The following is a 27712-nucleotide window of genomic DNA, read 5'->3' as shown; positions in this document are numbered from 1 at the left end:
TGATGTAAGGTAACTAGCCAATAAAAGGGACAGTAACATGGCCTGAAATAAGTAGAATGTAATACACAAAGAAGCACGAGAGCAGCCCTTACCATATGGTTTAAGTTTTCATATATGTGACACTTTTTAGATGAGACTAGTAGCACCAGCTGTTATTTAAGGTACTTGACATTCCCCATTGTAAAATTCTCCATTTCAGTTATTTCTAACTTTTGCCAACAAGCCGTATAAGCAGAAATTTTGTAAGTGATATGACTGTTACAGGGAAGTATTTCTGGAAAACTGCAGCCAAAACAGTTATTTTCTTAGGAAAAAAAAAGGTATGGAAAAATACAATATTCTGTCCATGCCAAATTTTTCTTCAGATTTTTTTTTTAAAATACTTGCCTGCCTCCATTTTTTTTTGGAGGAGGTTACAGGATTTGGTAGTGATGTTCTATTTTAAGTCTGTGCTTTTTGCCAATTACATGAGAGCTTGACCAAATTTTGCTAAGTTTTATAGCTCATAAGTTTTAGAACATATGAGCACATATTCCACAGGAATTTATTTGATTTGTAAAGGTACAATTTCTAAAAGTCCTGCCACCATTGAATGTGCCTCAGCATGCCTTCTAGAAACTGGTGAAATATACATTAAATACTGGGTATTATTAGCATATCTTTCATTATATAGTCTTCTAATTTGCTATGTATACTGAGGAAAGTTGTCAGTGGCTTGTGCATTCTCTGTTGAATATCTTTTTACTCACCTGTAAATCTTGTGCCTGAAACAATTTTATATATTGCTCCTGCCATGCTTGGACCAATTCAGACCAGGCTTGCTGTAGTCTGGAGAGGGACTGGTGAATCTCAGGGGTTGCATAGTGACCAGAATTGGCAAGGTCTTGACCATAGTTACCGAGAGACTTGAATCTTTCAACTCGTGCTTCAATCTCCTCCTAAAACATATTACTAAGATTGATGCCAAGAGTTTACAGAATGACAGTTATTCAGAACACAAGCCTTAAGGGGAAGAATGTGGGCTGTAACTTTCCAACATTAATATTTATATGGAAAATCATTCATCTTTGAGCTATGTTACTGAAAGAGCATAGAGTTGCATAAGAGAAAATAAATGTGGACAATAAATTACTTTGTTGCTCTAGGAACAACTGATCTCCTACAAATCAAAATTGGGATTAAATTAGAAACAGATTAGAAAATGCTTAGATATAGATGAACACAGTTTTGAACATCCATAATACTGTATCCCTCCCAGTTTTCCTGCATAAACATGGTTCTTAAGAGAAAGAGTGCCAAGAATTTTTCCTCTCCTGCCAAATAAGTTGGCATCAAATTATTACATTAAAGACACAGTTTTACTTTATTTTGTAGCGTTAGAATAATATACATTTAACTGTTTCACCTGGTCTGAGGAATGAGTTATATCTATAGACTGAATCCTGAAGGTGAAAGCATTACAAGCATCTATGACCTCTGCAAATTGAATGGGGAATCCCTAATACAAACAATATGAAAATGAAAGTAACCATGTGCTGAAATAATACCATGTATTAGCTCATAAACCACCTTAAAAACTACGAGATGTACTACTAAATGTTGGTGTTGCCCAATCATCAATAACACAGCTGCAAGATAGCACTTCTATTTTTTTTTTTTTTTTTTTTTCAGATTAGCACCTTGTGTTCTACTCTAGTCTCTCCTAAGGACTTCAATTTGAGCCACTAGCCTGAATGAATAAAAAAAACAAACCCTCCATTTTTCTTGTCTTTTCTATAATTTTAGTTTAGTCAACCCAATACAAAAGAACATATTGCCTGGATTCCTCCTTTTCTGTGTGACCATCTCCTTAGAGTCATTTGGGTTCCTTTGCTAACAGATATTAAAGACTTAGATCTTGCTACCACCTAAATTTGGAGTACACTACATAAGTGGTTTGGGGTATTTCTAATGTGATAAAGAATTATTAGCAAAAACACTGTTAAGTCTGCGACAGGAGAGAGCATTGTTAAAACGGAAGACTGAAAAAGGATGGGACTTCAGGTACTTCATACTAAAGCCAAGTCTAGAAAATTACTCAAAGTCTACATTCTATTCTTGCTATTATGGGACCCACAAAGCACTGGACATTAATTGTGATTCTGGGAACACGATTTTTTAGAAGAAGTAAGATAACTGCAAAGGAAAGGTAACACAGCAGCTGAAAGATAGCTATGACACTGGAGAAAAAGTAAAGTATTAACTTTTTTTCTAAGGTTAATTAACAATACCACTCCTTTTAGAAAATCCACCAAAAATATTAGCCAAATTAGCCACCAAAAGTTTTTGTGATAATTAGTATTGGGATATGAAGTGTTTCAGAACTGAATGCGTAGTATCACCCAATGGTACTTTACTGCCCTGTGTGAGAAAAATTGCTGGTTTTATTTCCTCTCAGGCAGATGGAGTTTGCATGACAAAATCTAACTCAAAGCTAGAATTAACTGGCATTAACTTTTTGGCAATCTGAATAAAGAGACTGACAGTGAGCACGTTTTGATATTGAACCAGGTTTTTACCTACAGGGCTGGATGGCAGTACAAGTGAGAGCTAACGTGGCTTTCTGAGACTTTTTGCAGAGACATGAGCTACCAGAAATCCCATGGTATAGGTTTCTGTCAATATGTAGGTGACTTCTATCTCTAGCCTGTTATTGAAAATGGTCTTTTCTTCATGTTATTGACAGATGCATGCAGCAAAACTCTGCTGTGTCTGCAGCAATCAATTCCCATGGGAAAGATTTCCAGTATGTTCAATTAGAAGAACAATGATACTTGCCTTTCTCTCCTGATGCTCCTCAATCATGCTTTCCGCTTCATTTGCACTTTTAGGAAGCCCACCTGCTTCCATTAAGCCTCTGATGTTTTGGGTCCAATCTAGCATCTCCTTCATCTCCAAGTTAAACTTCTGCAACTGATAGGAGGCTGCCAGCTTCTCCTTCCTGTCACACAATGTGCAGTTTAGCATTATCCAATACAGAATTATCTAGTTGCTTCTCCCTCCCTGTTTACAGAGGAAAGTATCCTAGAAGAAGCCAAATGAAGTGAATTCAAGCCTCCTAGGATACTTTTCCCTTACAGCTGTTAACAGTCCTCATATTAAACCAAAATCACAGGAAATGTGTGCTGCCTTGGAGAAAACATGCTTACCTTATTTTCTACATCAGTTCATTAGGACAAGAAAGGTAAAAAAGCCTTCATAGCTGTTGCTTCCAGCAATGATTACAGCTCAGGTCTAAGTCGTTCTTGTTTTGGAAAGATTTAAAGAAAAATAAAATCTTCCAGAACCACACAAAAATAAGTCTCTCACAAAGGCTTCCTGATGGATTTAATCCGATAATCTGGAGGTATTTTAGTAACATTATTTCGTGGGATAAGCCACAAATTCATTGTACTAGTTTTCCTAAAGTCACACCAGTGGAACTTTTCTTGTACCAAGTCACACTGTTCCAATGCAACTGTCTTAGCTGCCTGTATAAACTTTGTAAAGGATCCTCAAAAACTTTTCAAAGGTCCCTGGCAAGTAGATTTGAGATTCCAGGGAGCAGCTTTGCTCCTGCTGAGAGATACTCAGACTACTAGAAGTCTTTACCTTTGTTTGGCCTGTCCCTGGAGTCGTAGCCAGTTGTTTTTCATCTCCTGTTGCTTCATAGTCAGTTTGTCATTTATGGATGGATTCCTTGTGGAAAGGCGGAAAGATTCTAATGCCAATGGCTGGGAAGAGATTTATAGTGGGGTGAATTTATGCCAAATGCTTATATTAATTCCTGAGTTTGCCTTTCAGGACAAGTAGTTAATTTTAAGATTCCAGTTTTCAAAAGCAAGTACTTAAATTACAATAATGAAATATATAAAGAGACTTGTTATATGCACAAAAATTACATCTACATTGGCAAGCAAACATCCATGTGAAGAAAGAGATGTGTATGTTGCTTCAACATGCACAAATGTTAACTTACAATTAAGAAAGCAGTTTTGCAGAATAGGGGGAAACGTACAGGGAAAATAAGTGCTAACTGTAACCTCTATTAGCTTAGTCTAACTAAGATGGGTAACAGAAGCCATGAAAATATGGCAGTACACAAAAGCAATCAGATTTGCCTTTCAGCAGAAGACTCAAAAATCATCTGTATCTATTTCAGCTAACAGCAGTATCAGAACATTACTTTCAGTGTAGACTTCTAGTTGGTGCTCTTTTCCTTAACACAACCTGATAAACAGTAATGAACACTCACCAACCCAGTTTTAAATTTGGTATCTTTCTTGTAAAACTCCATCAAATTGATGAAAACAAAGATTTTTAATCATGCAGAAAGGGACAATATACTAGACTGGTTTTAATCCATAAGAAAAGTACAGATATAATACTTTGTGCATGGTATTTGGGGCAGCATAAAAAAAAGAAAAAATAAAAATCCCAACCTTGCTTATCTCTGTGTTTCTGTCCAGCACTCCCCCATGCAGCCTTGCTAGTGCTGTCTGTGGAATGCTGACTAGTAATCACCCACATTTCATTTGAGAACTAGCTAACAAAGTCACAATGTATGAAAGCATCACACAATGTCACCATTTGCATGCTATTGTGAAGAAGAAGTTTAGAGAAAATTTGTAAAAATATTTTCTATATGAAAAGGCTTAATACTCTGCTAATAGTGAAAACTGTGAGAGCTTGTCATAGGATTTTTGTTATTGCGGTTCAGCTGAAAACATTTCCTTTTATTAAAAATATGCAATTATATAGGAGCTCAGGCCCATGTTCAAGATTAGTCCTAAATGATGCAAACTGGACATTTTACAAAAGTCAGAGCTCATCAGGCAGGCAATTATAACTTAAGATTTCTGGTTTTGATATCTATATCAGAAAAATACATGCACTGTGGTGTGAGAGACTGAACTGTAGAGTTTTTGTCTCAAACGATTGCTTAGTCAAGCAAGAAGTTCCTCAAAACTACTTCATAAGATAAGGACGACTGCAAGACCACAGAGACCCCTGGTTTGGAATTGTTTATCTAAGCGGGAGATTCCTTTGGCTGCTAGACAACATAAGAATGACTGTAAGGCCATAGAGATGCCTAGTTTGTGACTTATGTAACAATTGTGTGAAAAGCGGTGCCATGGTCATGAAGTGTGTGGTCCATAGTCACCACCATCCATGGTGGTGACTATTCTTGCAACTTTATTCAGAATGCTTGCTTAATTTCCACCTTTTCTTCTCACTCTGTCCCATCACTACTATAATTCACCTTTTTATAATAAAACTAAGTTTGGTTGCATGGCATTTGACCTCATTTGTGTCTTAACCTTGCTCAAGGTGATCAAACCTGCAGTGGGAGGTTGGTCTAGCTGCCTCTAGCCTCCCGGACTTGTCTGAGGTCAGCCAGAACGCAAGAGGGCCTTCCTCTCATCTGAAATCGGATTGTAACACGTGGGTTTCGCATTTTATTTCTAAAAATAACTAGAGTTGTCATTTTGATTCAAGTCAGTACAGAAACTGGGGGAAAGATGGAAAGTTATATTTGGATTCCACACTTTCCAGAAGATATAGAACAGTCTAATCTGGCTTGTAGGTGAGGGACAGAGAATCAGCTAACATGTTAAGAAGAGACTTCTCTTTTTAGATTTGGTGTATTAGGAAGAATAACATTTGAAATAAAGTAGGATTAAGCAGCACAGTATTTTACTGAGAATAAATCTGTGCTGCATTTACATTGCAGTGCAATTCATACTGATGAATCTAAAAAGTCACACTGATCTTTGCACCACGTTTCCAAGAAGAAAAACTGAACTTTTTACAGTATCCTCTGTACTTCTCCACTTCTTACCTCCATTTTGGACTTAATAACACTGATTTCTCTCTCCATTTCTTCATGCTTTCGCATCAGGTTTTCCACACTTTCCACATCTTTCCCATAATCCAGTGCTTGTATCAGTACACTCTGGAGGGGGCAATAGGATGTGCAAATGGTGAAGATGACAAAAAGCAAAAGGATCCTATCTTGGTTCTTTCAAATAGTCTCCTCCTTGCCTTCTTTGTATTGCCATCTGAATGTTCTTATTGACTTTTTAAATATCAGCACGTCACCTTGTCTGCACTCCTTACAGAGACAGAATAAGAATTCACAACTCTTTGAACAGTCAGAATCCTACTTAAGGTCCCTCTGGGCAATCATGCATAAAACAAAGACAGGAACGCTTCCCTACATTTCTCAGTCTTTCTTTTCCCTCTTTTTTTTTTTTCCAAATACAAAACCAGCCGAATACTTCCCATTAAATTGTATCACAGAAACTTTCAAGTGTGTTTTATGAAAATATGGTAAATAAAATTGACACTCAGAATCCTACCAGGAATTATATCCCAGACAACGAAGAACTACATTCATAAAAGTTGTTATAAAAATGTCAAACCAACAGCCTTATAACCTTAAGTAGTACCACTATGTATCTGCCTACTAACATATAGTTAAATTAATATCACTAGTTATGTGGATGAAATAATTAGTTTTTATATAGTTTTTTTTCTTCTATTAATCTCAGTATTATAATCCAGGATAGGCATTTTTTACCTCCATTTTCTGAATGAATAAGATTATAAAATTTTTCAAAGTTTCATATTTAATATGTCTGCATTGCACAGCTGGGAGAGATATGCAAACCAGTGTTGAATGAACTAGCTTTGAATCTGGAACACAAGACGTTGCTCTATTCAAGCTAAGTAGATAATTCAGAAAAAGGTCTAAAAGCTCAGCTAACTAGCTTTTGGTATTCAGAATCGACTTGGCTCAGTGCTGTCTGAAGATGTACACCCATGTCAGTAACACAGCAAAAAAATAGACACCAGTCTCTTAGCTGCTTAGATTTGTATACTACTTACTGCATCTTGCTGTGTTAATTTCTTGTAGAAGGACGTATCAGACCACATGGAGATGTCTACAAATGAAAACATGCTGCAGCTTAATTACTTGTCTAATTCTCCTTACAGTTAGTGGAAAGGAGTCACTGCTGGAGCATGCTTTATCTCATCCTCAAGAGGACATATAAAATAGGTCAGATGCACTGAGCTCTAGAAGTACTTGCTTCTTTCTACTGGCTGTGGAAGAAACCATGGATGACTACTTTGGATATAGCAGCTAGTCACCTAGTACTAAAAGTACTATTTAATAGGCAATGCCATTTGACTAGGTTCCATTAATTAGAATCATAGAATCACAGAATAATTTAGGTTGGACGGGACCTCTGAACATCATGTAGTCCAACCCCTGCTCAAAGCAGTATCACCTTAGATCAGATTGCTCATGCTCTGATCTAGTTGAGATTTGAATTTTTCTAAGGACAGAGAATCCACAGTCTCTCTGGGTAACCTGAGTGTTTGATCACTCCTGTTGTGATTTTTTTTTTTTTCCATTTTACATCTATTTGGAACTTTTCTTGTTGAAACTTGTACCTGCTGACTCTCACCTCCAAGAAGAACCTCCAAGAAGAGTTCACCTTCATCTTCTCTGTACCCTCTGATTAGATAAAGACAGCATCCTCTTTTACTGCAGACTCTAATCTCTAATTTCTCATAATACATTTCAAATGTACCTTTTTAACCATGAATGCCTTAGAGTTTGCAATCTGTAAAGTGTTTAATGACATTTCAGCCTTCCTACAAACCTGATATAGAGATAACTATCAAAGGTCACTGCTGGATACTCAGTATATCTCATGCGTGTGTTTATCACTATTGGCAAAATAGAACATTTTCCCATTTCAATTAATCAAAATCTAAGGACTCACCTTCTCAGTAATTCTCTCTGTGATGTCATCAATTTCTCTGATTAAGGCATGAATCTCTAGGGCTCCCTCTAACTTCTTTCTGTATGCATTCAGGTTACCATGGAAACTGTTCCACCTTTTTTGGAAAATAATATTTTTTAGAGGTGAGGATAATATTTCAGAGGTGAGGATTTCCACAACTGAGTTTCACGATGCTCAGATCTAAGTAAAATGACAGGATTTTGAAACTACTTTATGTATTGATCACCAGTTCCCCACAATAGGGGACCCATCACAGAAATAAAGCATTAGCCTGACAAGACTATCTGGTTACGTTTATTCCAAGTTTTCAGGGTGGTATGGGGGTTAAAGCTAAAAAGTACTGATCCAGCTTCCTTAAACTCTCAATAACCTCACAATCTCTACCCTCATGACTTTAGTTCTTAGCTAGTGGGCTGTGAAGTAGCAAAAGCAATATGCACTTCATCAGGACAACTATGTGAACAGATTTAAGTGTCTTAGCTTCATGGATCTAGTGTGTAAAGTGCTGTGAAACAGCCTGTTTGCCTCCAAGGCTAGAAACATGACTTTGGCCCTGCTGGATTAGAAATTCTTCTAGCTAACTGCTCTGAGAGTTGAAAGGCAACTCCAGTGTCTCATGCTTGGTAGTTATGATATTAAAGAAGAAAATACATATTGTGATTCTTCCATTTATTCCAGCCCAAGTCACCTAATCTTCCCTTCTTGTTTTCGCTTTACACAGAAGCTTTAAAAGCATACTCACTTCTCATTGAGCTGCTTTCGGCGCTCATATATTGTCTTTGTTTCTTCCTTGTTCTGTCTCTCCAGTTTCATGGCCAGGGCATTGATAGCCCTGATGTGAGCATCGTCCACTGTTGTCTCCTGTAATGTGGAAAAAAGAACAAAAGCTATGTCTTCGAAATGCTTATGAGAGAGTTTTCCACTGCAACATGAAAAACAATAACAGCAACAAGCAAGAGTTTTACCTCACTACCAAACATTTCAGACACACGGTGTTTCCTCTGCTACAGCTGCTAGTGTTACCAGTGCCTGATGAGAAGACAGTAAAGGCAAGTAAGGACATTAATGACTATAGATACAGCAGTGATCTAGGTCTAGATGATGACCCTCAGAGCTTCCTTTCTAAGCAAGGCATTCCATCAGGGGCTCATGTGTTGAGGAAACGTACGTGCAGTTGCTGGTTACATAGGTGGCTGCTGTGTAACAGTTGATGTGTGGCAGATTGTTCCTCTGTCAAACAGGCAGTGACTTGTGGCTCCTAGGCCTACCAGCTGGTTTCTCTAGATAGGCTTCTGTATCGTGCACAACAGGCTTAAAATCCATACAGCCCTGAGAAAGCCAGACAACCCTGCCATTGTGTTTTCTTCTAAAGCAATGTAACTTTAAAAGGTATGCTAAGTCTTCAAGGCAACTTGCTTCCCATGTACATACCATAGAAAGGATAATATTTGCACATTGCACATGTAATCTGGACTATAGTGGAATAATTGTTCTTTTGGAGCATGACGGATGGCCAACACTGAACACTGCTTCGGGATTTAAAAACATTCTCTATTTTTCTAAGAACAGTAAATCACAAGCTTAGCAGGGAGACATTAATCACTGCTGTAGTAGAAGCACAGCTGCAAGATGCTAGCACACTGTTAATAGAAGTATTGACTCCATTTGTATTTTATTTATGCTACATTTATACCAATGTGCATGCTTCCATATGTGCTTTACTATTACACACAGCCATAAACTAAACAAAAGAAAGCAGCAGACAGCCAGATATTCTTCAGAAACCCTGTAGCCTCCTCTCCTGGGAAATAACAGCAGCACAATGTGACAGAATATGAGTAGAAACTCTGGCAGCCATCAATGCATGATGACATCTAGTGAAACCTAGACTGGATGGATGCACGCACTGTGCCAGGAGTAGCCTGTTTCTGTTTATGTCGCCCTATGAAGTACTCTATAACTAAGCATTAGCTATGAGGGTATCACTGTCACAGCATTTTTCTGTAGGAGTCATGTTCAGAGTGGCTTATTTAAGGCCAAGATTTTCCTGTGGCACATAAAATCTACCTTATGCTGACTGTGACACTGAGTTGTTTCTGTCTCTTTCACCATCCTCTTTTTGGCTGGTACAACCTGCAGCAGAATCCTTGCTACATCCCTTAGCTCACAGTTCAGCTGGTGAGGACTGAAGAGCCAATGAAAGTCTCTTCACTTCACAAATGTACTGGTGCTGAATCAGGCTCTCTTCCCAAATCCAGTACTAATCCACTCTCACAGGAAATTCTGCTGGCCTCTGGAAAGAGGAGCTCAGGGTTTTCTCCCAGGTATCAGGCATATTTGTACTGTTACTTTGCATATAAGAGGATTGTCTCCTGCTATTAGGCAATAGAAATCGCAGATGGGAGCTGCTGTAACAGGCATTGGAAACAAGGTAACAGGCAAACAAAGGATAAAGAACGTTAGCGGAGAACATTAGAGTAATTCTCACTCAAAGTCCTAATACGCCTCTTTCTAGACCTTCTCCACGGCTTCAAGACTAGCAAATCGGCACAGTAATCTTTCTTGTGTGACACTCAGACCTGTTAAACCACATCTGTAGTAGTTCACACAGAGACAATAAGAGGCTGCCGCAAATGCCTCTGCTTGATGTATGGTCTCACAGATCTCACTGTGGGAGCTGAAGCACATCCCAAGGAAGCCCTTGTTGTGGCAAGGCCTGTTCCTCAGCATTTCCAAGGTTTGGTACCCAGGTTAGCACATCTCACTGGGGGCAAGAGGGGCGCTGGCATGACTCAGCACCTCAACAGAAGGTCAGAGATCTCAGCACAGAAAGGTGAACTGTGCAGCTGTCTTGTCACATGGCTGCTATCCAAGGTGTAAATGCTTGCTGTTTTACTAGATATCTGATTATTAATGTTATGTATTCATGAGCTACCACATGTGCTGTATAAACAAAGTCCCCCAAATACATGTGCTTCATTTGGATGAAGGAATATGAGAAACTTGACTGTTCCTCAAGAGAAGGAGAAGAGAGAAATAAAAGGAGTGAGATGGAGAAAGTGGTCAGTTTATTTTTACAGGGTTGTTCATGGAAGGTCCATATAAACTTTCAGATTCAAACAAACATGGCTGAAACAACCATTTTTAATCCACTTTTAGGTGGAACACACTGTGACTTGTGGACTGCATGAACCAAACTGGAAATTTATTGAAATTCAGGCTCACACAGCCAACTTTTCAGTCGTAGAATGCAATACAAAATTTTAGGTTGTGTCATGAGTTCCTGACAACTCTGTTTAGACATCATCAAAGCAGAAGGCACAATGCAGGAAAATTCTATCTATTTTAATGGCTTATAAAGTGGTGATGCTTCCTACTCCCCTGATCTTTCACCTCCTCAGGGTACTGGAACTGTATTTGCTACCTGGGCTGAAAACATAACTGCTGCTTCCAGTCACAAAAGGAATGCACATGGAAAACACCTCTTACCCCTGATGTTGCTCCACGGAACTCATTCAGTTTTTTCATGAGCTGCAGGCAGTGTTCGTAGTCATTTCCCACATCACCTACATTAATCATGACTTCCTGGGGAAACAAGCAGCAGACAGGCAAACGTTCAGGCTAAGAGTACAAGAACACAGCATGTCCCAGTGCTTATGCTGATGTAATCAGTTCTATGATGTGTCTGTAAATCACTGAACTACAGCTTCTGAAGTAGTCTCTTCTGATGGTTAGATAATTACAACTCCCTCTCTAATCTATTACTGATTATGGAAGCAACCTCTGAATGAAAACTTAGTGGATCAAATTATTCTTCCTTCACTCTTACAAAGAGAAACTTTCAGATTTGATACACAATTAGAGTGAGTGCCAGTTGCCAAATGCTTCAAGTCTCCTTCATGCTAGCCTCCTTTCATTTCATTGTCTTGACAGAGACACACAAAACAACCACCAATAATCACAATCTCTTTATGTGCACATTTTACATGAGAACATGTGCTAATACCGTCCGGCAGACTCTGCCATGGAAACATCCCAGAAAATCTTTAGAATTTGTTGAATCACCCCTTCCATATTTTTTTGTAGAACACGTAATGATTCTTCCAGGCAAAGGCCACTAAGAAAATATTCTGGAAGATGACACATTTCTCAGAAGTTCACTGCTAAACAGCAAGTCTCTAGTGTGCTGCTATTAAATACTAGAATCCATTTACCTTCTCCCTAATCCAGGCTTCCACCTGGTCCACCTTCTGGAGAAATTCCAAGAAGTCCCGGCTGTCCTCCAGCATCTTTCCACGGGCAGCAACAGCTCGCTTCAACTTCTCCCAATGCTCCTGAAGCATGCGGACTCGGCGACGGATGTCTCCTGATTTTGGGTGGCCTTTTGATAGCAGAGCTTCTCCTTTCTTCACATTCAGAAGAAGAAATTCAAAGTGAAGGTTGCCACTAATTTTCAATGTGATTACCATGTTACATTACCTTTCTAGAAGGACTCTCTCACTTTCCTAACCTGGACTGCACAATAAATTACTAATACAAATTCTTACTGCCCAAATGATACTACTTAGCTGGAAAGCTTTTCTATCTGAAGGGAATCAAGAACACTAGGATACTTCCCTGCCAAGAATGACATTCATGGACTTGGAGCACATAGAAAGGTATTACAGATGATTGCACCCTTCTGCTATGTGATTTGCCCAATTTCAATGAGAATGTTCACAAATTGCACATTGTTCAAGTTGCAGAAGGCAAAGGCAGGGACTGGGTGAATGAAGAACTGCTCACTGTAGCAGAAGGCCATCAAAGGGAATTGAAGGTGCATGAGTCCATGGGTCCTGATGAGATGCACCCATGGGTCCTGAAGGAACTGGGAGATGAAGTTGCCAAGCCACTATCCATCATGTTTGAGAAGTTGTGGCAGTCCAGTGAAGTTCCCACTGACTGGAAAAGGGGAAACATAACCCCCATTTTTAAAAAGGGAAACAAGGAAGACCTGGGGACCTACAAACCAGTCAGTCTCAACTCTGTGCCTGGCAAGATAATGGAGCAAATTCTTCTGGAAACTATGCTAAGGCACATGGAAAATAAGGAGGTGGCTGGTGACAGGCAACATGGCTTCACTAAGGGCAAATCGTGCCTGACCAATTTGGTGGCCTTCTATAGTGGGGTTACAACATTTGTGGATAAGGGATGACCAATTGATGTCATCTACCTGGACTTATGCAAAGCATTTGACACCGTCCCACATGACATCTTTGTCTCTAAACTGGAGAGACATGGATTTGATGAATGGACCACTCCATGCATAATTAATTGGCTGGATGGTCACATTCAAAGAGTTGTGGTCAATGGCTCGATGTCCCAGTGGAGATTAGTGACAACCGGCATTCCTCAGGGGTTGATATTGGGACTGGCACTGTTTAACATATTTGTCAGCAATATGGACAGTGGGATTGAGTGCACCCTCAGCAAGTTTACCAAGCTGTGTGGTGTGGTCGACACACTGGAGGGAAGGGATGCTATCCAGAGGGACTTTGGCAGGTTGGAGAGGTGGGCCCATGCAAACCTTATGAAGTTCAACCAGGCCAAGTGCAAGGTCCTGCACACAGGCTGTGGCAATGCCAAGCACAAATACAGGCTGGGCAGAGAATGGATCGAGAGCAGCTTTGAGGAGAAGGAGTTGAGGGTGCTTGTGGATGAGAAGCTCAACGTGAGCTGGCAATGTGCACTTGCAGCCCAGAAAGCCAACCGCATCCTGGGTTGCATCAAAAGAAGCGTGGCCTGCAGGTCAAGGGAGGTGATTCTGTCCCTATTCTCCACTGTTGTGAGACCCCACGTGGAGTACTGCATCCAGCTCCGGAGCCCTCACTACAAGAAAGATACGGACCTGTTAAAGCAAGTCCAGAGGAGGGCCACGAAGATGATCAGAGGGCTGGAGCACCTCTCCTATGAGGACAGGCTGAGAGAGTTGGGGCTGTTCAGCCTGGAGAAGAGAAGGTTCCAGGAGACCTTATAGCAGTCTTCCAGTACTTAAAGGGGGCTTACAGGAAAGATGAGAACAAACAGTTTAGCAGGGGCTATTGTGATAGGACAGGGGGTGATTGTTTTCTTTCCAACCCAAACTATTCTATGATTCAATAATCTGTAAAATCACTAGAAGAGTGAGAGAATTACCTTATTAACAGCTGTGATGATTTCTTCATTTGCTAGAATCTCTGCCTCAAAGACCTGATGTTTCTGCAGCAGCTTCATTTTGTCCTGCAGATTGCTGGGGTCTTGTATGGAAGGATCTTCTAGCTTCTGCATGCGCTCACTGATCCAGTCTTCTGCCTGCAGCAGTGTGAGACAGAGTTAGCATGACAACTACATGCCATCCTGGGGCCTCCTCCCAAGACATGCCATTGTTCTATGCAAGTGTCTATGCCCGGGATAGGCAGATTGAGCTGGAAGCTGACAGTCAAGGTGGCTCTCCAGTTCCTGAACTATTCTACTTGATAGGAAATAAAAGCAGGTAGGAATTAAAATATTTTTTATCTGACCAAAAGAAGAATGAAAAGTTCCTTGAATATCCCAAATTTTATCACAAGCCATAAACAGATTATACAGTCTTCTAGATTAGATATAGAGAATCTTTGAGCAGATATGCAGCCTTGACATGGTAGACACATTTGAAATGAGATTATGACAGCTGAGCCTTGGATTTAGGGCTCTGAGTTCCATCTCCTATTTCTCATTGACCTACCTGTAAGCTGGGTTCAGATTCTTAAGAATTCTGTGCCTCACCTATATAACAGCACTAACATTTACTGATCTCAGCTATGTTGTGAAACCTAACTGGAAAATGCAAAGCAAATAAAGCTTTACTGATGGGGTCAAGCACTAGTCAGATTATTTGAAAGCAAAGAGAACTCTATTCGCATTTCATAAGATTCCAAATGGTCTAGTCAGGAACATCAGATTCAGATAAGAAGGTGACCATTAGGACTAAAAAAGCCAGGGTTATGTGTTTCTCTTAGGAAATTATTTTTTAGGGGATATAAATGTATGCAGAATAAAATGGACAATAGGATAATGAGTAGTGAGTTTTCCATAATTTCCTTTAAAGTCTGCTAAACTTTAGTCCTTACGACTGAAATAAATATTTTCTATCCATCAAAACACTGAGAATTGAACACTTGACATATGTTGTAACTGATCCTGTTGTCCTCAAACTACTGAAGTAACCTCATGTTTTGACAACACAAGAATAGCAAATGAAGCCAGCTTTATTAGTTTCAAAGCATCTTGGCTGTCCTTGTGGAACTGTGCTACGTGTGCACAAGAGTTGACAACTGGAGGATTTTCTCAGTTAATTAATGATTTGAAATGTTGCTTCAGCTGCTGAAATTTTATAAACAATAACAGAAATAGCTTTCACTAGCAGCATGCTCTCCAGAAACTGTTCCCTTCCAAAGTACAGTCAGAGACTCAAACAGGAGCCTTATGTCAAGGTTGCCCAGGACACCACGCTGTCATCTGCTGTTTTCATTTCTGACACTCTCCCCGCAAACTAGGGCCTGCTCCCATTACCCAGCCACACATTAACACTTGAATGTCACTTAACTGACTTCTCATTTGTGTGGGAGAGGCTGATCCATACAAATAGGATGAGAAAAAAATTAATCTCCTGTATATAGTCACTTAAAGGGCTATTTCTCTCCTACTTTTTAATAATAAGCAATGACTTAATGACAGATTGAATAAAACCATTAAAAAGATCACATCTGCACTCTTAGTGGTTTATTTTAAGGCTTACTTAGGATAGCTCTAGAGAGTGGCAGATCCTCCTCCTGGCCCTGTGTCCACATTCAGATGTGAAGCAAGGTTGATCTGCGGTCCCAAGATCTTTCTACAGAAAACACTTACCATTGTCTGGACACACGTTTTCACTGTATTGAAGACAACAGTAAGACCAATGTTATGCTCAGTGCAGACACATGGGACCAGGCTTATTTCTATGGGACTCATAAAAAATGTGGGCAATATCAATTTAGAAAACTATTTTCAAAATATCAATTACTGTAACCTCAAGAGCACAAACCCTTTGTAAATTACACTGATTTTTAATAATAGAAACATTTAAAGCATATAAAGGGATATGTCTGTTCCAGACATTTAGAGATAACAACTAATTCTGTCTCTCACTCCTCTGAGATAAAGGAGTAAATGTTTTTTTGTTCTCTTGTACAGAAGATGAAAGGGAAAGGAAGTTCAATGCCACTAATACAATGAGCAAGTTTCAGAGTCAGCATTAAAACTCAGAGCCAGCTTTACAAGTCAAAACTTTCAACTTTATGATCTTTCCTCTGCAATAACTTAAATAAATATAAGTATTTCTGAGTAGCAACCTGCTCATTTGCCTTCCATGTTAACACCGAGGTACAGACTTTGTGACAATAGGATAGTCTATAAGTTTGTCTCACTTCTTCAGGACTAGAAAAGTGCCCTATTTCTGCTGTAGGAGAGTATGTCCTGTTTCATGAGCTGCATGTAACCTCCTGAGTTAGTCATCGTGGGTGTTATGCAGGTCCTTTGTCTCAAAAAGGGTACAAACTGCAGCAGTTAGCCTTCTAAGCAGACCATATGATGGTGAGCTCTCCATCCTCTCCTCAGTAATCACAGACTGTGTTGTCTTTGTACTGATGTTTGTAGCTTTCTGTGTAATTGCTTCTAGAGAGTAAGTAGGAGACTTTTAATGATGACAGAAATAATTATTTTCTGCTGACACACACGAAAAAAATCTGTTTGATCAATAGAAATAACTTAAGATAGTTGCAGGAGGGAGAGTTTTCAGAGGAGTGGGACCTGAGCTATGGGACTTGTTCTTTTAATAAGCAAGAATAAGCAGTGACCTCATTGATTTCGCAGCTAAACTCAAAACTCATCTCTGCAATTTAACATCCCTTTGGGGACTATTCTCATCTATTAACTCATACACATCCAGAACATCATTAAAATAAAATTAAATATTCCATTCTACCCAGAGGAAGAGAGGTATTACTGTAGGATTTATTTTTTCTTAATTGCTTGGTGGCATTCACATTCTACAGCAATAGGCAATGAATTTAGATTGGCGAGGTAAATGAGCAGGTAGTTTGAGAGCAAAAACTCCCTATAGAACTCTCGGCTGAATTTATGTGGAGAAAGTGGATGAGAAAAGGGAAATGTTCCACACTATAGAAGGCCAGATCCTCTGTGATAAGTGTGTGATTCAAGAATTGAAGGAGTATCCCAGCCCAAGCACTGATTTGACAATCACAGAGAGATGCAATTCTTCTGAGAGATGCAATTTCTTCTGCAGAAGAAACCCAGAAGTATTCCTACCTAATGGATTGATTTAATCTCTAGGAGGGCGTTGACAGTTTCTCTGACAAAGAAGATGTTGGCAGTTCTGCGACTTTTCACCAAAGGTACTTTGCTGTTTTGCAAATATTAGCACTCTGCGGTGCACCATGCACTCCTCTCTGCTAGTCCACCAGGTGGACTGGTCATTACTGATGGACTGATTCATATGATAGAAAAAGTATAGTAAAATAATACGAGTTAATATTTGGCTGTGTAAATAATTCCTGACAAAGTTTATTTTAAAAAAAAAACACCAGCATGCAGCTCTGGCTTTTTAGTGTAGTCAAAGAAGAGGGTATGGAAGTGTTGATTATTTTTGCAGGGGTAGGCATTGGGTTGGCATGGAGTTCCAAACATATTGTGCTGTAAATGGAATTTTAGCAACCATTTATTCTGTAGATTATTAAAAAAAAATTGTTGTCAGCTGTATCAGTGTTATAGGCATTCATTCGCCTTTTGTGACAATTATAATTTGACCTGTGTCAGGACATGTAACTTTTTCATGGACTGGGAGGTGACAAGCACCTGCACATTTTCTTTAAACCGTGGAGGATGTTCCACAGGATGCAGCAGTAGAAGGGGTGCATACCAGACCAGGAAGAGTGTTTGCAAATTCCTCTCTGGGCCTGTATGCTGTTGTTTATGTCAGCACACCAGATGCTAGCACATTTTTCAGTCACACACATTGTGCTGACCTTTGAAAGACTGACCTAGTATGTCTTTCCAACAGTAGTGCCAGGAGCAGAGCTACTCAGTTACAGGACTAAGGCCAGAACAGGAGACAGAGATGAACATATTCTGCAGAGACCAGTCTACAAGAGCTGAAGACCTGTGCAAAGTTACAGCACTGTTTTGAAGGCCTTCAGTGAACACCCACTACTAAAGCTTGGCACCCTTGCCATAATGCTTTCCACTCTGTATCCACCCTGATTCAAAATATCTTTTCTTTCCCACTAAAGGAAACATAGGGTAGTAGCTGTCAGTTTTCCTTCTATTAGGTTTATTTTAGCAGAGCTTCAGATGTGTAAAGCAGCTGTAATGGGTGCCAATGCCACAACAATGGTACAGTAACAGTAATGGCATTGGAGCATCTACCCCTTTGTGTGAGTGTGGCAGAATGGGACTTGCCATACCAGAGTAGATTATCAGTCCACCTAACCTCTGGTAAGGGTGAGCACTTAATCCAACAGAGGTAGTCAGCTCCTCTGCCTTCCACCCCCAGTTCAGTCTAAGACTCTCTTACCTCTTCCAAGTTCTGGTAGAAAATTGCCAGAAGAAGGGCGGTCTGCAGATTCTCTTTCCTGCTCTGGGATAGATCCTTGATCTGCTGCTTCCTCTCATGAATGGCACTGAGTTTGTGCTGGATCTTTCGCCCTTCCAGTACACCAGCCTTTTCTAGCCTGCTTGCCTGTTCTTGAAGAGACATCATCTGAGGAGGCAAGAAATCTCAAATTACTTTTATGCTTCCAGAAGGTGTGAAAGAAACAAATACCCAGGCTCCTTCACATACCTAGATTTTTTTTTTTTTTCTGAAATGAATCAAGAATAGCAGACAAGTTAACCAGCATTCATCGCACCCTCACCCTGTACTATGTCACACCTATGACGTCCTTGTCACTGGTCTGTATAGTGCACCCAGGCTACTTAAATGAATTAAAGCTGTAGCTCCAGGAATCCCTATGCAGTGCAAGGAATTATGGAGCAAGGCTGACACCCATGAGTGCTCAGGTTTTATTGCTTTGTGGAAATCAGGTGTTGGAAGGTAGCTCTCAACATGAGCAATCAGTCTGTCAGGGAGCTGGCATGGGTTCTGGGAGCTCATTCCTTCTGGGGAACCTAGGCACAGCCCCAGGTTTGAGTTTAGCTCTAGTCTGGGTGAATTACAGCAGTGGCCACCAGCCAGCCAGATTCCTTTACATGTGTGTGAGAAATTCAGTATCTATTCCAAAGGTGCAAAGAGGCTAGCCAATTTGGTACAGACATTGTATACCAAATGTATTTTTAAATAATTAGACAAGTCATCTTCTGTGACCTATTGTATTTTACTTGCTTTAAAAGCCACTGATATTTTATGAAAAAAAATAAGAAACTTCTGATATCTGTAACACACAATATGGCCTGCTTTAAATATTTCTTCTGGTAAGTCCCACTATTCAACTTACTATGTGGTTTCCCTGTCTATTGCAGGACAATATAGGGAGGACTTTAACATGGAGTGTTTAACACTTGTTCTCCTGCTTATTTCACTAAGCTTCTGCACTTTCTCTTTGGATCAAGCATATCAGGCCTATCACACCCATCAACAATTTAATGTGTTGCCAGATTTAAAACAAAACAAAACCAAACCAACAAAAAAAACCCCAACCAAACAAACCTACCAAACAAACAAAAATAATTCTAGCTCATGGGTTGATAAAATATTTATTTATTTTTGTACCTTCTCATCCTGTGATGCCAGAAGCTTCTCAAAAGCCTCATGTTTCCTTATAAGTTGCTCTACTTCATCCACAGAGCTTCCAAGGTCACTGCTATTCAAATATCTCTGTAAAAAAAAAGTTCAATATTTTCCTCAGTGGATTCATTATCACGTAAATCTGATTCATAAATGTGAGAAGAAGTATTAACTCTGCAGTTGAGAGTACACTTGAGAGGAAAATAAAAGGAACAGAAGGCAACTGAAATTAAATAGTAGAGCTCCATGGTCTTGAGCAAGAAAGAGAAGCATTAAAAGGTTCAGCTAAGGAAAGTCATCTACTGCTGCTTATCACAACCACTAAGTCACAAGGCTGGCAGTGAATTCCAGAGGTCTAAGCATCCTTGTAATCCAAAGTAAGATGAACCCTGTCATGTCTGACAGATGTCTGTATGATTCCTTCTTAGGAATAATAATTCTTCCAATAACAGAGACTTTACAGCCTCCCTGAGCAATATATTCCAGTGCTTCATTACCTTTACCATTTAACAAGATTTTCCAAAAACCTAGCCTGAAAATGCATTGCTTACACTTCACTCATTACATACAGCCCTCTTCATCACAGAAAGGAGATAATTCCTTTTATGTTTGCTTCAGCCTTGTACATGTTTGTAGGCTTTTTGCATACAGGGATTTCTATCTTCCCTAGGCTAAAACTACCCTGATCTGATCAATCATTTCATAAAGCCTGTGTTTTCTTGACACTGATTATTCTTATTCATCTCTGCATTTTCTCCATTTTCACTTATTTTGAAATGCAGTTCCTAATACTTGGTGCAATACGTGGCAAAAAGCATTAAGGCTGCCAGAGTGAAGGCAGCAGACAGCTTATGTGTGCTTTCCAAGCTGTAATCTTTCGCAAGTATCTGTGTGTGGTGCTTATATTTTACACAAAACCATGAACTCAAGTTCACCTTGCAATCTACAATAAGCCTTGAGAAACTTTTCAGAAGAACTGCTATCAGGCCAGCTTGTCCCCATCCTGTATTTATGCAGCTGACTGTTCCTGAAAAATGTCATAGTTTGCACCTGTACCAAGTGCATTACATCTGGGTTTTTTTCCAGGCCATTTTTCCAACTTGCCTGCATTTACTTTATTTACTGTCTGTCTTGTTAGTCTGTGATGCAGAAAGACTTTATCCTAAAATAACAAATGCAGGTTTAAGGAAACTGATCTCTGCGCTACTTGCTTTTAACGCTGTGACGACCTGTTCTAACTAATCCACATACATCTCTAAGGTACCACAGTGTTTCTTGACTTTCTTGTGGTGGTAAGAAAATTGATTGCCCAATTACTTCTCCCATGCATTTTTGCTCCCATTTACTTTAGTTAAATGCAAAAGAATAAACAATGTAGTTACCTGTTATCAAGAAAAAAAAAAAAAGCTTTTCTGCAGGCCAGTAGGAATTTATTCTTTTCCAGTGGATTTCATGGCCCACAGTTTCTTCCCTTATTCAATGATGAGACAAAAGCAGGACAAAAATCCCAATCAGAGGCTCTGATTGGACATGAGCAAAAATTACCTGTGGACAAGGTTCACAGTGGAGTGAGTATGACTGGACAGACTTCTGGAGTTCAGGCTGATATGAGGGACTGCATTTATTGGTTAGGACATAGCCCTGTGTAATTCATTCCGTGAGCTCATGTAATTGGAGAAGGATGAGAAATTCCAACCAGTAATTCTACCTACGTAAAGTGCAATTAGCAGGGATGGAAGAAGAATTTGAGATCAGTGATATAGTGTGAAAGAATTAAGAGGCAGGAAAGAAACAGAATAAAATCAGTGAAACAACACAACTGCTAATAGTTTCAGAAAAGGGATGGTAAAGAACATACATAGATGAATTTGTTCTTTGAAACCATAGATGTGCACAGGAAGAACATCTCTCTTGCTTTGCAAAACATTACAGTTCTGCAGTGGTCTGACAGGGTGTTTTATACAGGAGAGAAAAAAAAAATCATTTGGCAGCTACTTTAGAAAACCAGTAATAATGTTCATTGTCTGGACAGAAGTATTGGATGACTGTTTAACCCCACAGGACATCTTCTGAAGGAGATGTTTCCCAGGCATGTGTTTTGTGCCAGGGAATCCACACTTACTTGTCAGGGTCTGAGTGCACCAAAAGGCTCTGGCAGCCCTGACCATCCCCTGGATAGCCCCACTGCTCCCACCTGGGGGTCCCTCTGAGGTTCAGCCCTGGCCCCAGCCCTGCCTCAGCTGTGTTAAGGAGGCCTGAGCCCTGCCCTAGTCCTTCTGGATAGACCCCAGATTTCAGTCATTACCTTGCTTTGTTGCCTTGATCTCCAGCTGGTCAATGGACCTTGTTACTGTTGCCACCACTCAGCCCTCCTTGGCAGCTCTGGCTAAGACGACTGACAGCCAGACTTGGCCTGACTTTCTGGTTCATTTTTGGGAGAGTTAATGAGAGGAATATTTTGTGTATGCAGAAAAACGTACGGAAGAATATCATGCCCAGGCCAGATGTTCAAATCACTTTAACTGCTTTTTAGTTCAGACTAATCTATCCCGAGTATCAGAAGAGAGATGAGTAAATTCCGACACAGAAATCACTGTCAAGAAGAAGGGAAGGCCACTGTACAACAGGCCTAAGTTTTTAGTAAGTCTGGCCCATAAATCACCAGGATGCCTAAAGAAATACATTAACGCCTGTTATACCTCTGTATGTTAAACAAAGCCCCCACCAGAGGGCAGATACTCCGTCATTCCAACTTTAATCCGTTGATCTACCACACTCTTAAAGTGTATGAAATTATTTGGAATGTTTTTGGATTTGGTTTGCTCTTGTGGAGCAGGTCTCCAGGTCTGTCTATTGTAATGCTTTGTTAAACCACTTATAATTACCATCCATTCTGCTGTTACTGACACTGAAATAAAAAGTTACCAGCTGAATCTAAATCACTTCTCTTCAGGGTACACAAACATACAGCCACATGCTGCATCTCTATTAAATGCTGCTTTAAAAGCATTGTAGCTTCTCTGTGATTTTGTGTATTATCTACCATTTTTGATCAAAAAAATATTTTCCTGAGAAAACAGAAAATTCCCATAATTTTCCACAGATCACTTCAGGATCTTTATTTAGTAATTGTTAGCAGTGAAAATGCAAACTCTGTGATACCTGAAGAAATTGTCAGCCATTAGTTTTCCTGCTCATGTATCTGCATTGGAAGAAAAAGGCAAGGGATATCTACTGGTAAAGATGATTAGTTTCTTTGGAAAAAGAGAACAGAGACATTTGAGAGCAGGACTGTGGGATGGTGAGTCATAAGCAGCTGTCACTGGAGTGCTCAGTGCCTTGCTCCCACTGAAAATCACTACACACAAATAACACCAAGCATTCCAAGCCCCATGCCTTCAGCTGTTGCAGCAGTGGGAAGAAGTCCTCCTGACTTCTGAAAGCTTTGGACCAGGTCCTCCAAGTAGAAGCCTGTGCAAATGCTCTTGGGAACCCGGGTTTTAATAATGAGAAAGAAAACCAGTGCAAAAAAATAAAATTGATGCAAAGGAAAACTGGCTGTGTACATGACAGGAGAGATGACAGCAATATGCTTAGAATAAAGCATCCTCAGTAGCATTAACAGTGCTACTTGGAGAGCTGGTGAGGTAAAAACTTTCCATTCGTCTTTTAAAAGAAATGTTATGACAGCAATTGCTAGAATCAGAAACACATTTTTTAAATTTAAGCATTTGTTCTACCAATCTGAAAGCAGAATGGAAACTGGCTCCCACACCACAATGCTGGCTTGTGACCAATTACGTAACTTCTTGGCCTATTTTTAGACAGGTCCCCAAACTCCTGCTTTGAGCGAGACGTGTTGATTTCAAATACGAAACACTGCATAGCTCTCCTCAGGTAACCTACCAGGGTCTCCCACAGCACACAGCAGGAATAAACATTCTTTTAAGTTTGCTTGTGTTATGAATCATGGCCCATCATTAGGAATTTAATGCTCAACCACAAAATGCACCAAAGACTTGACCACTCGCTATATAATGGACTCATTTTTAAGTGAAGATTTGCAAAGATGCTTAAAACCACAAAATGGACTTGGCCCTTTTTGAGATTTGAAATGGAGCAAGTAACAAATAGCCAAGTTGTTAACAATGCAAAGCACTGAACTGAAGGTTAGAATCCCTCTTAACTGGAGTTTTTCCACTATTTGTGAGCTCATTGCATAGATTTAGCCCCACTGTCATAAGAACTCTTACAAGTTAGTGCAGAACTAATTGCAAAGTGCAATTAAAAAAAGATCTTCATTTAAAATAAAATAGTACTATATACACACTTACGTGACACCACAGGCCAGCTCTAGCTTTTTGAGAAATACTGAATGAAACATTTTAGTCATTAGGATAACTATGCTCTCTGGATGCCACAACTTCACATTTATACACACTGGAAGCTGACACAGCCCCAAAGGAAATTTGTCTTCCAAGAAGTGTCATTTTTATTTCTCTAGAAGAAAAACTATTTTAAGTACTTGTGCAAATCCACTCCCTTCTCTTGCTTCTGCTCTTCACATATAACAAGCACAGATTTTGCCCCCACGGTCTGTCCTGGACTTGCAGCTCAGATTATTGGAAAGCCACTGAAAATCTTTCAGCTCTAAGCACGTACTAAAAGCCAGAACTACTCCCAGTTTTAAATGCTTTCGCTTAAGGCATGTAATCAAGTCCAAACTCTCTGCTCAGATAGATAACAACAAGGTTTGATTTGATGTACTTCTGATAAAAGTAAATACAAAAAAGAATTAATGAAAAAAAATTGTTTTAGCAAAGCAAATAAATGTACTTAATATCATGATTATATATGGCTCACAAATATGTTGTATTATGATGCATTTCAGTAAAAGTTATAACAAGGTATCATACTATAACTATAAGTGGAATAAAACACACTGAAGTTGTTTATAAAAAAAAATTCATACACTTTTTCTATCATACTAACACCACCATATTATTGGCCTCTGACCTCACAATCTAGATGTAAAATTCTAATGCCAAATGTATTTAAAATTTCCTTCCCCTCTCCCACCGCATGCTGTCTCATCGACATAAGAATATAATTATCTGATATTGGAAATGTATACGGAAAAAACAGAGAGAAATCAGTGTTTGTTTTCCCATAACTGCTACGATCCTTTCTTCCCACCTATCCCCTTCTTCACCAAAATTCATAAGCTTGACTCCTATCCTGTAAGTATCCTGTAGTAGAAGACCAGAATCCTATGCCCATACAACATCATAATTAAAATATTTACTTATGAAATATTTGTCTGAAGGCAGACCAAATTCCTCTTAAATTTCCCATAATTTCACTGCTAGAAACTTTGCTGGGATATCCAAATTTGAGATGCTGTGGAGGCTAAATTCCTTTCATTTCCCTCAGGAAAGGGTGGTGCCTCTCTTTTTCTAAGGGGAAAGAAGAGTTATTCCTTCCTACACACACTAAAATATTTCGGATTTTGAAAACAAGTATTACTTTTTAAAGTTACAAAACCAGGAATTAGCCATTGTAGAAATATAGCATAATCTGACAAATAAGAAAATGAAAACAGTGAAACAGAAAAATCTAAGAAAAACTACACTGAAGATTTGTCCCAGGTCCCAGACCAACCAGCAGAGAAGGAAACCAGTTCTTGGCCCTGAAGTCTTGAACCTTCAAAGTGCTGAGCACTATGGCCCTATTATGGAAAATCTGTAAGCACATACATTGAGCGTGTCATGTTGACAATAGTACTCTAGTGGTTAAAATGAAACGCTTGTGAAGCACCCAATCAGATCAGAGTGCCGAGCTTCATTTAGGATGGATCAAGCTGTAACTGCAGTCTTAGTGACAGCAGAACACAAGTAGCTTTCCGATTGTCCCGCAAGTAGTCTCTGGGGAGTGGGAACATGGTAGGAAGTATACAAGAAGAAATCCACACAGCTTGATTAACACAACTTAAAGCTTCTGTTTGCAAGTGTTCCTAGAATGGAATGGAAATCTTCACCACTTTCCTCCCAGATCCAAAGGATGCAATGTTGACAGCAATAGATGGACACCATGCACCCTCCGTGTCTCTGTGAGTTGAAGATGTGGTGTGAGCTGGTATGTTTGTCAAAAGGTTGTCAGGGCATACACTTTTTAGAGCGCATGTTTCCTGGGAAGGTCTCAAACCACATCTTGCCCAATGGCTACAAAGCAATCCTGAGCAGCAAACTGGATTCACTGATAGAGAGAGGCCAGTCCCAATCTCCACGGGGTGAAAGGGTGGACCAGCTATATCCGAGTCATGTGTTTTGATAAAGATTGTTGGACTTGGGCTTCTTCTAAATTCTCTTACCACCTGGATAGGCATAGCAGTCCAAGGGGTGGCGAGTATCAGGGTGATTTTGGAAACCTTGTGGTGAGCAGGTGTTAGACCATCACATGGAGTCTTCCTAAACCCTGGCCTAGACAAAGGGTGGTTCTGAAAGACAATCAGCTCTGGATTTAAATCCTTGCTTGTGACCTCATTCCCATTAGCTGAATTTTCTCTTCCAGTCAGCACAGCTGGGGACAGCCATATATCTCTGGAGACAGCCTGCTGGGGAAGGCCAGGATACTTGGAGGAAGTCACGTGAAACCTTGTGATTTGAAGGGCTGGAGATCCACCTGAAGGGAAGCCTTGTTTTGATTTCTGGAATCCTGTTGTTAGACCAGCTGGAGTTTCAGGCACCTTTTCTAATTGTGGTATGAGCAGACTTGAATGAGTGTGACTACTTCCATGGGAATCTGCTTGAAAAGGCTTTATCGTCAAGCTGCAAGTTGAAATGTAGAGCTTCATTGAAGCATGGAGGTCTGGCATTTGGACATTACACTGGCTACAGCTTTCTTGGGGTGGGAGAGAATCACAAGGTTCTGGGGATGCGTGCAGATTTTTGCTGCAGAGTGTAGAAACAGCTGGAAGAGCAGACAGATCAACGTCTAGCCGTGATGTCCAGCTTGGTGGAGCTTTGCAGGAAAGGACATCAGAGGGTAAAGATACAGCAAGTTTCAAAGGATCATTTTCTTCAGGAGAAATACAATAAACACTTCTTTCTCTTTCTGAATATTGCTTGTAAGATGCAGATGTTGACCAAGTGCCAGAACCCTCATATCCATGGCCTCGAGCGTCCCTGGCAGGACTGGAACTCCTGGATGTCTCATCAGAAGGACTGACACAGTGACTAGTGCTCCTGAAACCCTTGCTCTGGTATGTGTGTGCCAGGACGACATCTAGCCTTGAACAGTAAGCTCCAGAAGACACACTGCTTGGTGATGAGCTGGCATTTCCAGAAGCAAGCTCTGTAACAGATTGACCTGTGGGAGGAAGCCATGCTGATGCTGGCATCTTTTGAAAAGGTCTGTCCCGCACAGCAGATTCAAAAGGAGGAGGTGGGGTCATTCTGCTGGAAGACAGCACCACTTTCGCAGTAGAGACATAGGTTGCAGATGAAAGTTTGCAGCGATGGTCCCTGCATGACATTCTGAAGTTTAGTCCTAACCGATGCAAAAATCAAAGCCACAGAAGCTTGCCTTTCCCCCTTTTTAAAACCAGCTCCTAATCCTTTTTCCTTTGGCACTGGAAATTTCCATTCTTCCTCTGAAGCAAAGGAATGAGAGAAGAATAAACATTCTCCAGGAAAAAAAATAAAAAAACCCAAAACCTAAAAAAATCCACATTTGAAATAAAAATGCATAGGTCTTCTAATACTGCTACCACCGCCTGTCACATCTGCAAAGTGATATGAGAGTGGGATGGGCAGAAAGATAAATTACGCAGCATGAGGCTCTGCTCCCTGAGTGTTCCGAGAGTGAGACTGCAGACAGAGTAGGAGGGAGCCAAAAATGCCTGCCAGAGACAGCCTGCAAACTCACTGTTATTTCATCTGTGAGAAAAAATGAAAGCAGCTAACCTGAGCAATGCATCTTCTACTATGAAAAGGTTAGAAGAGAGCAGAGTGTACTGGACACTGCTTCTGCTCAAAGCAAA

At 40.0% G+C, this 27712-nt stretch overlaps 1 protein-coding gene across 1 annotated transcript in view; it reads right to left on the bottom strand.

Moving 5' to 3' along the window:
* Positions 1 to 27712, bottom strand: part of SPTBN5 (spectrin beta, non-erythrocytic 5) — a 108185-nt gene that overhangs the window by 30632 nt on the left and 49841 nt on the right. The window contains exons 34-44 of the mRNA XM_086748721.1: positions 19657 to 19761; positions 18463 to 18648; positions 14010 to 14165; positions 12050 to 12241; positions 11325 to 11420; positions 8578 to 8696; positions 7815 to 7929; positions 5861 to 5974; positions 3631 to 3752; positions 2818 to 2980; positions 750 to 938 (exon numbers count right to left, since the gene is read on the bottom strand). Of these exons, the coding sequence (XP_086604847.1) occupies positions 750 to 938; positions 2818 to 2980; positions 3631 to 3752; positions 5861 to 5974; positions 7815 to 7929; positions 8578 to 8696; positions 11325 to 11420; positions 12050 to 12241; positions 14010 to 14165; positions 18463 to 18648; positions 19657 to 19761 (1557 nt within the window). The remainder of the gene's footprint in view (positions 1 to 749; positions 939 to 2817; positions 2981 to 3630; positions 3753 to 5860; positions 5975 to 7814; positions 7930 to 8577; positions 8697 to 11324; positions 11421 to 12049; positions 12242 to 14009; positions 14166 to 18462; positions 18649 to 19656; positions 19762 to 27712) is intronic.

The sequence above is a fragment of the Chlamydotis macqueenii genome, chromosome 5, assembly GCF_036417535.1.
Source record: "Chlamydotis macqueenii isolate bChlMac1 chromosome 5, bChlMac1.mat, whole genome shotgun sequence".
Taxonomy (NCBI): Eukaryota; Metazoa; Chordata; class Aves; order Otidiformes; family Otididae; genus Chlamydotis; species Chlamydotis macqueenii.
Note: the sequence above shows the minus strand (reverse complement) of the source record. Positions and strands in the feature narration are given on the sequence as shown.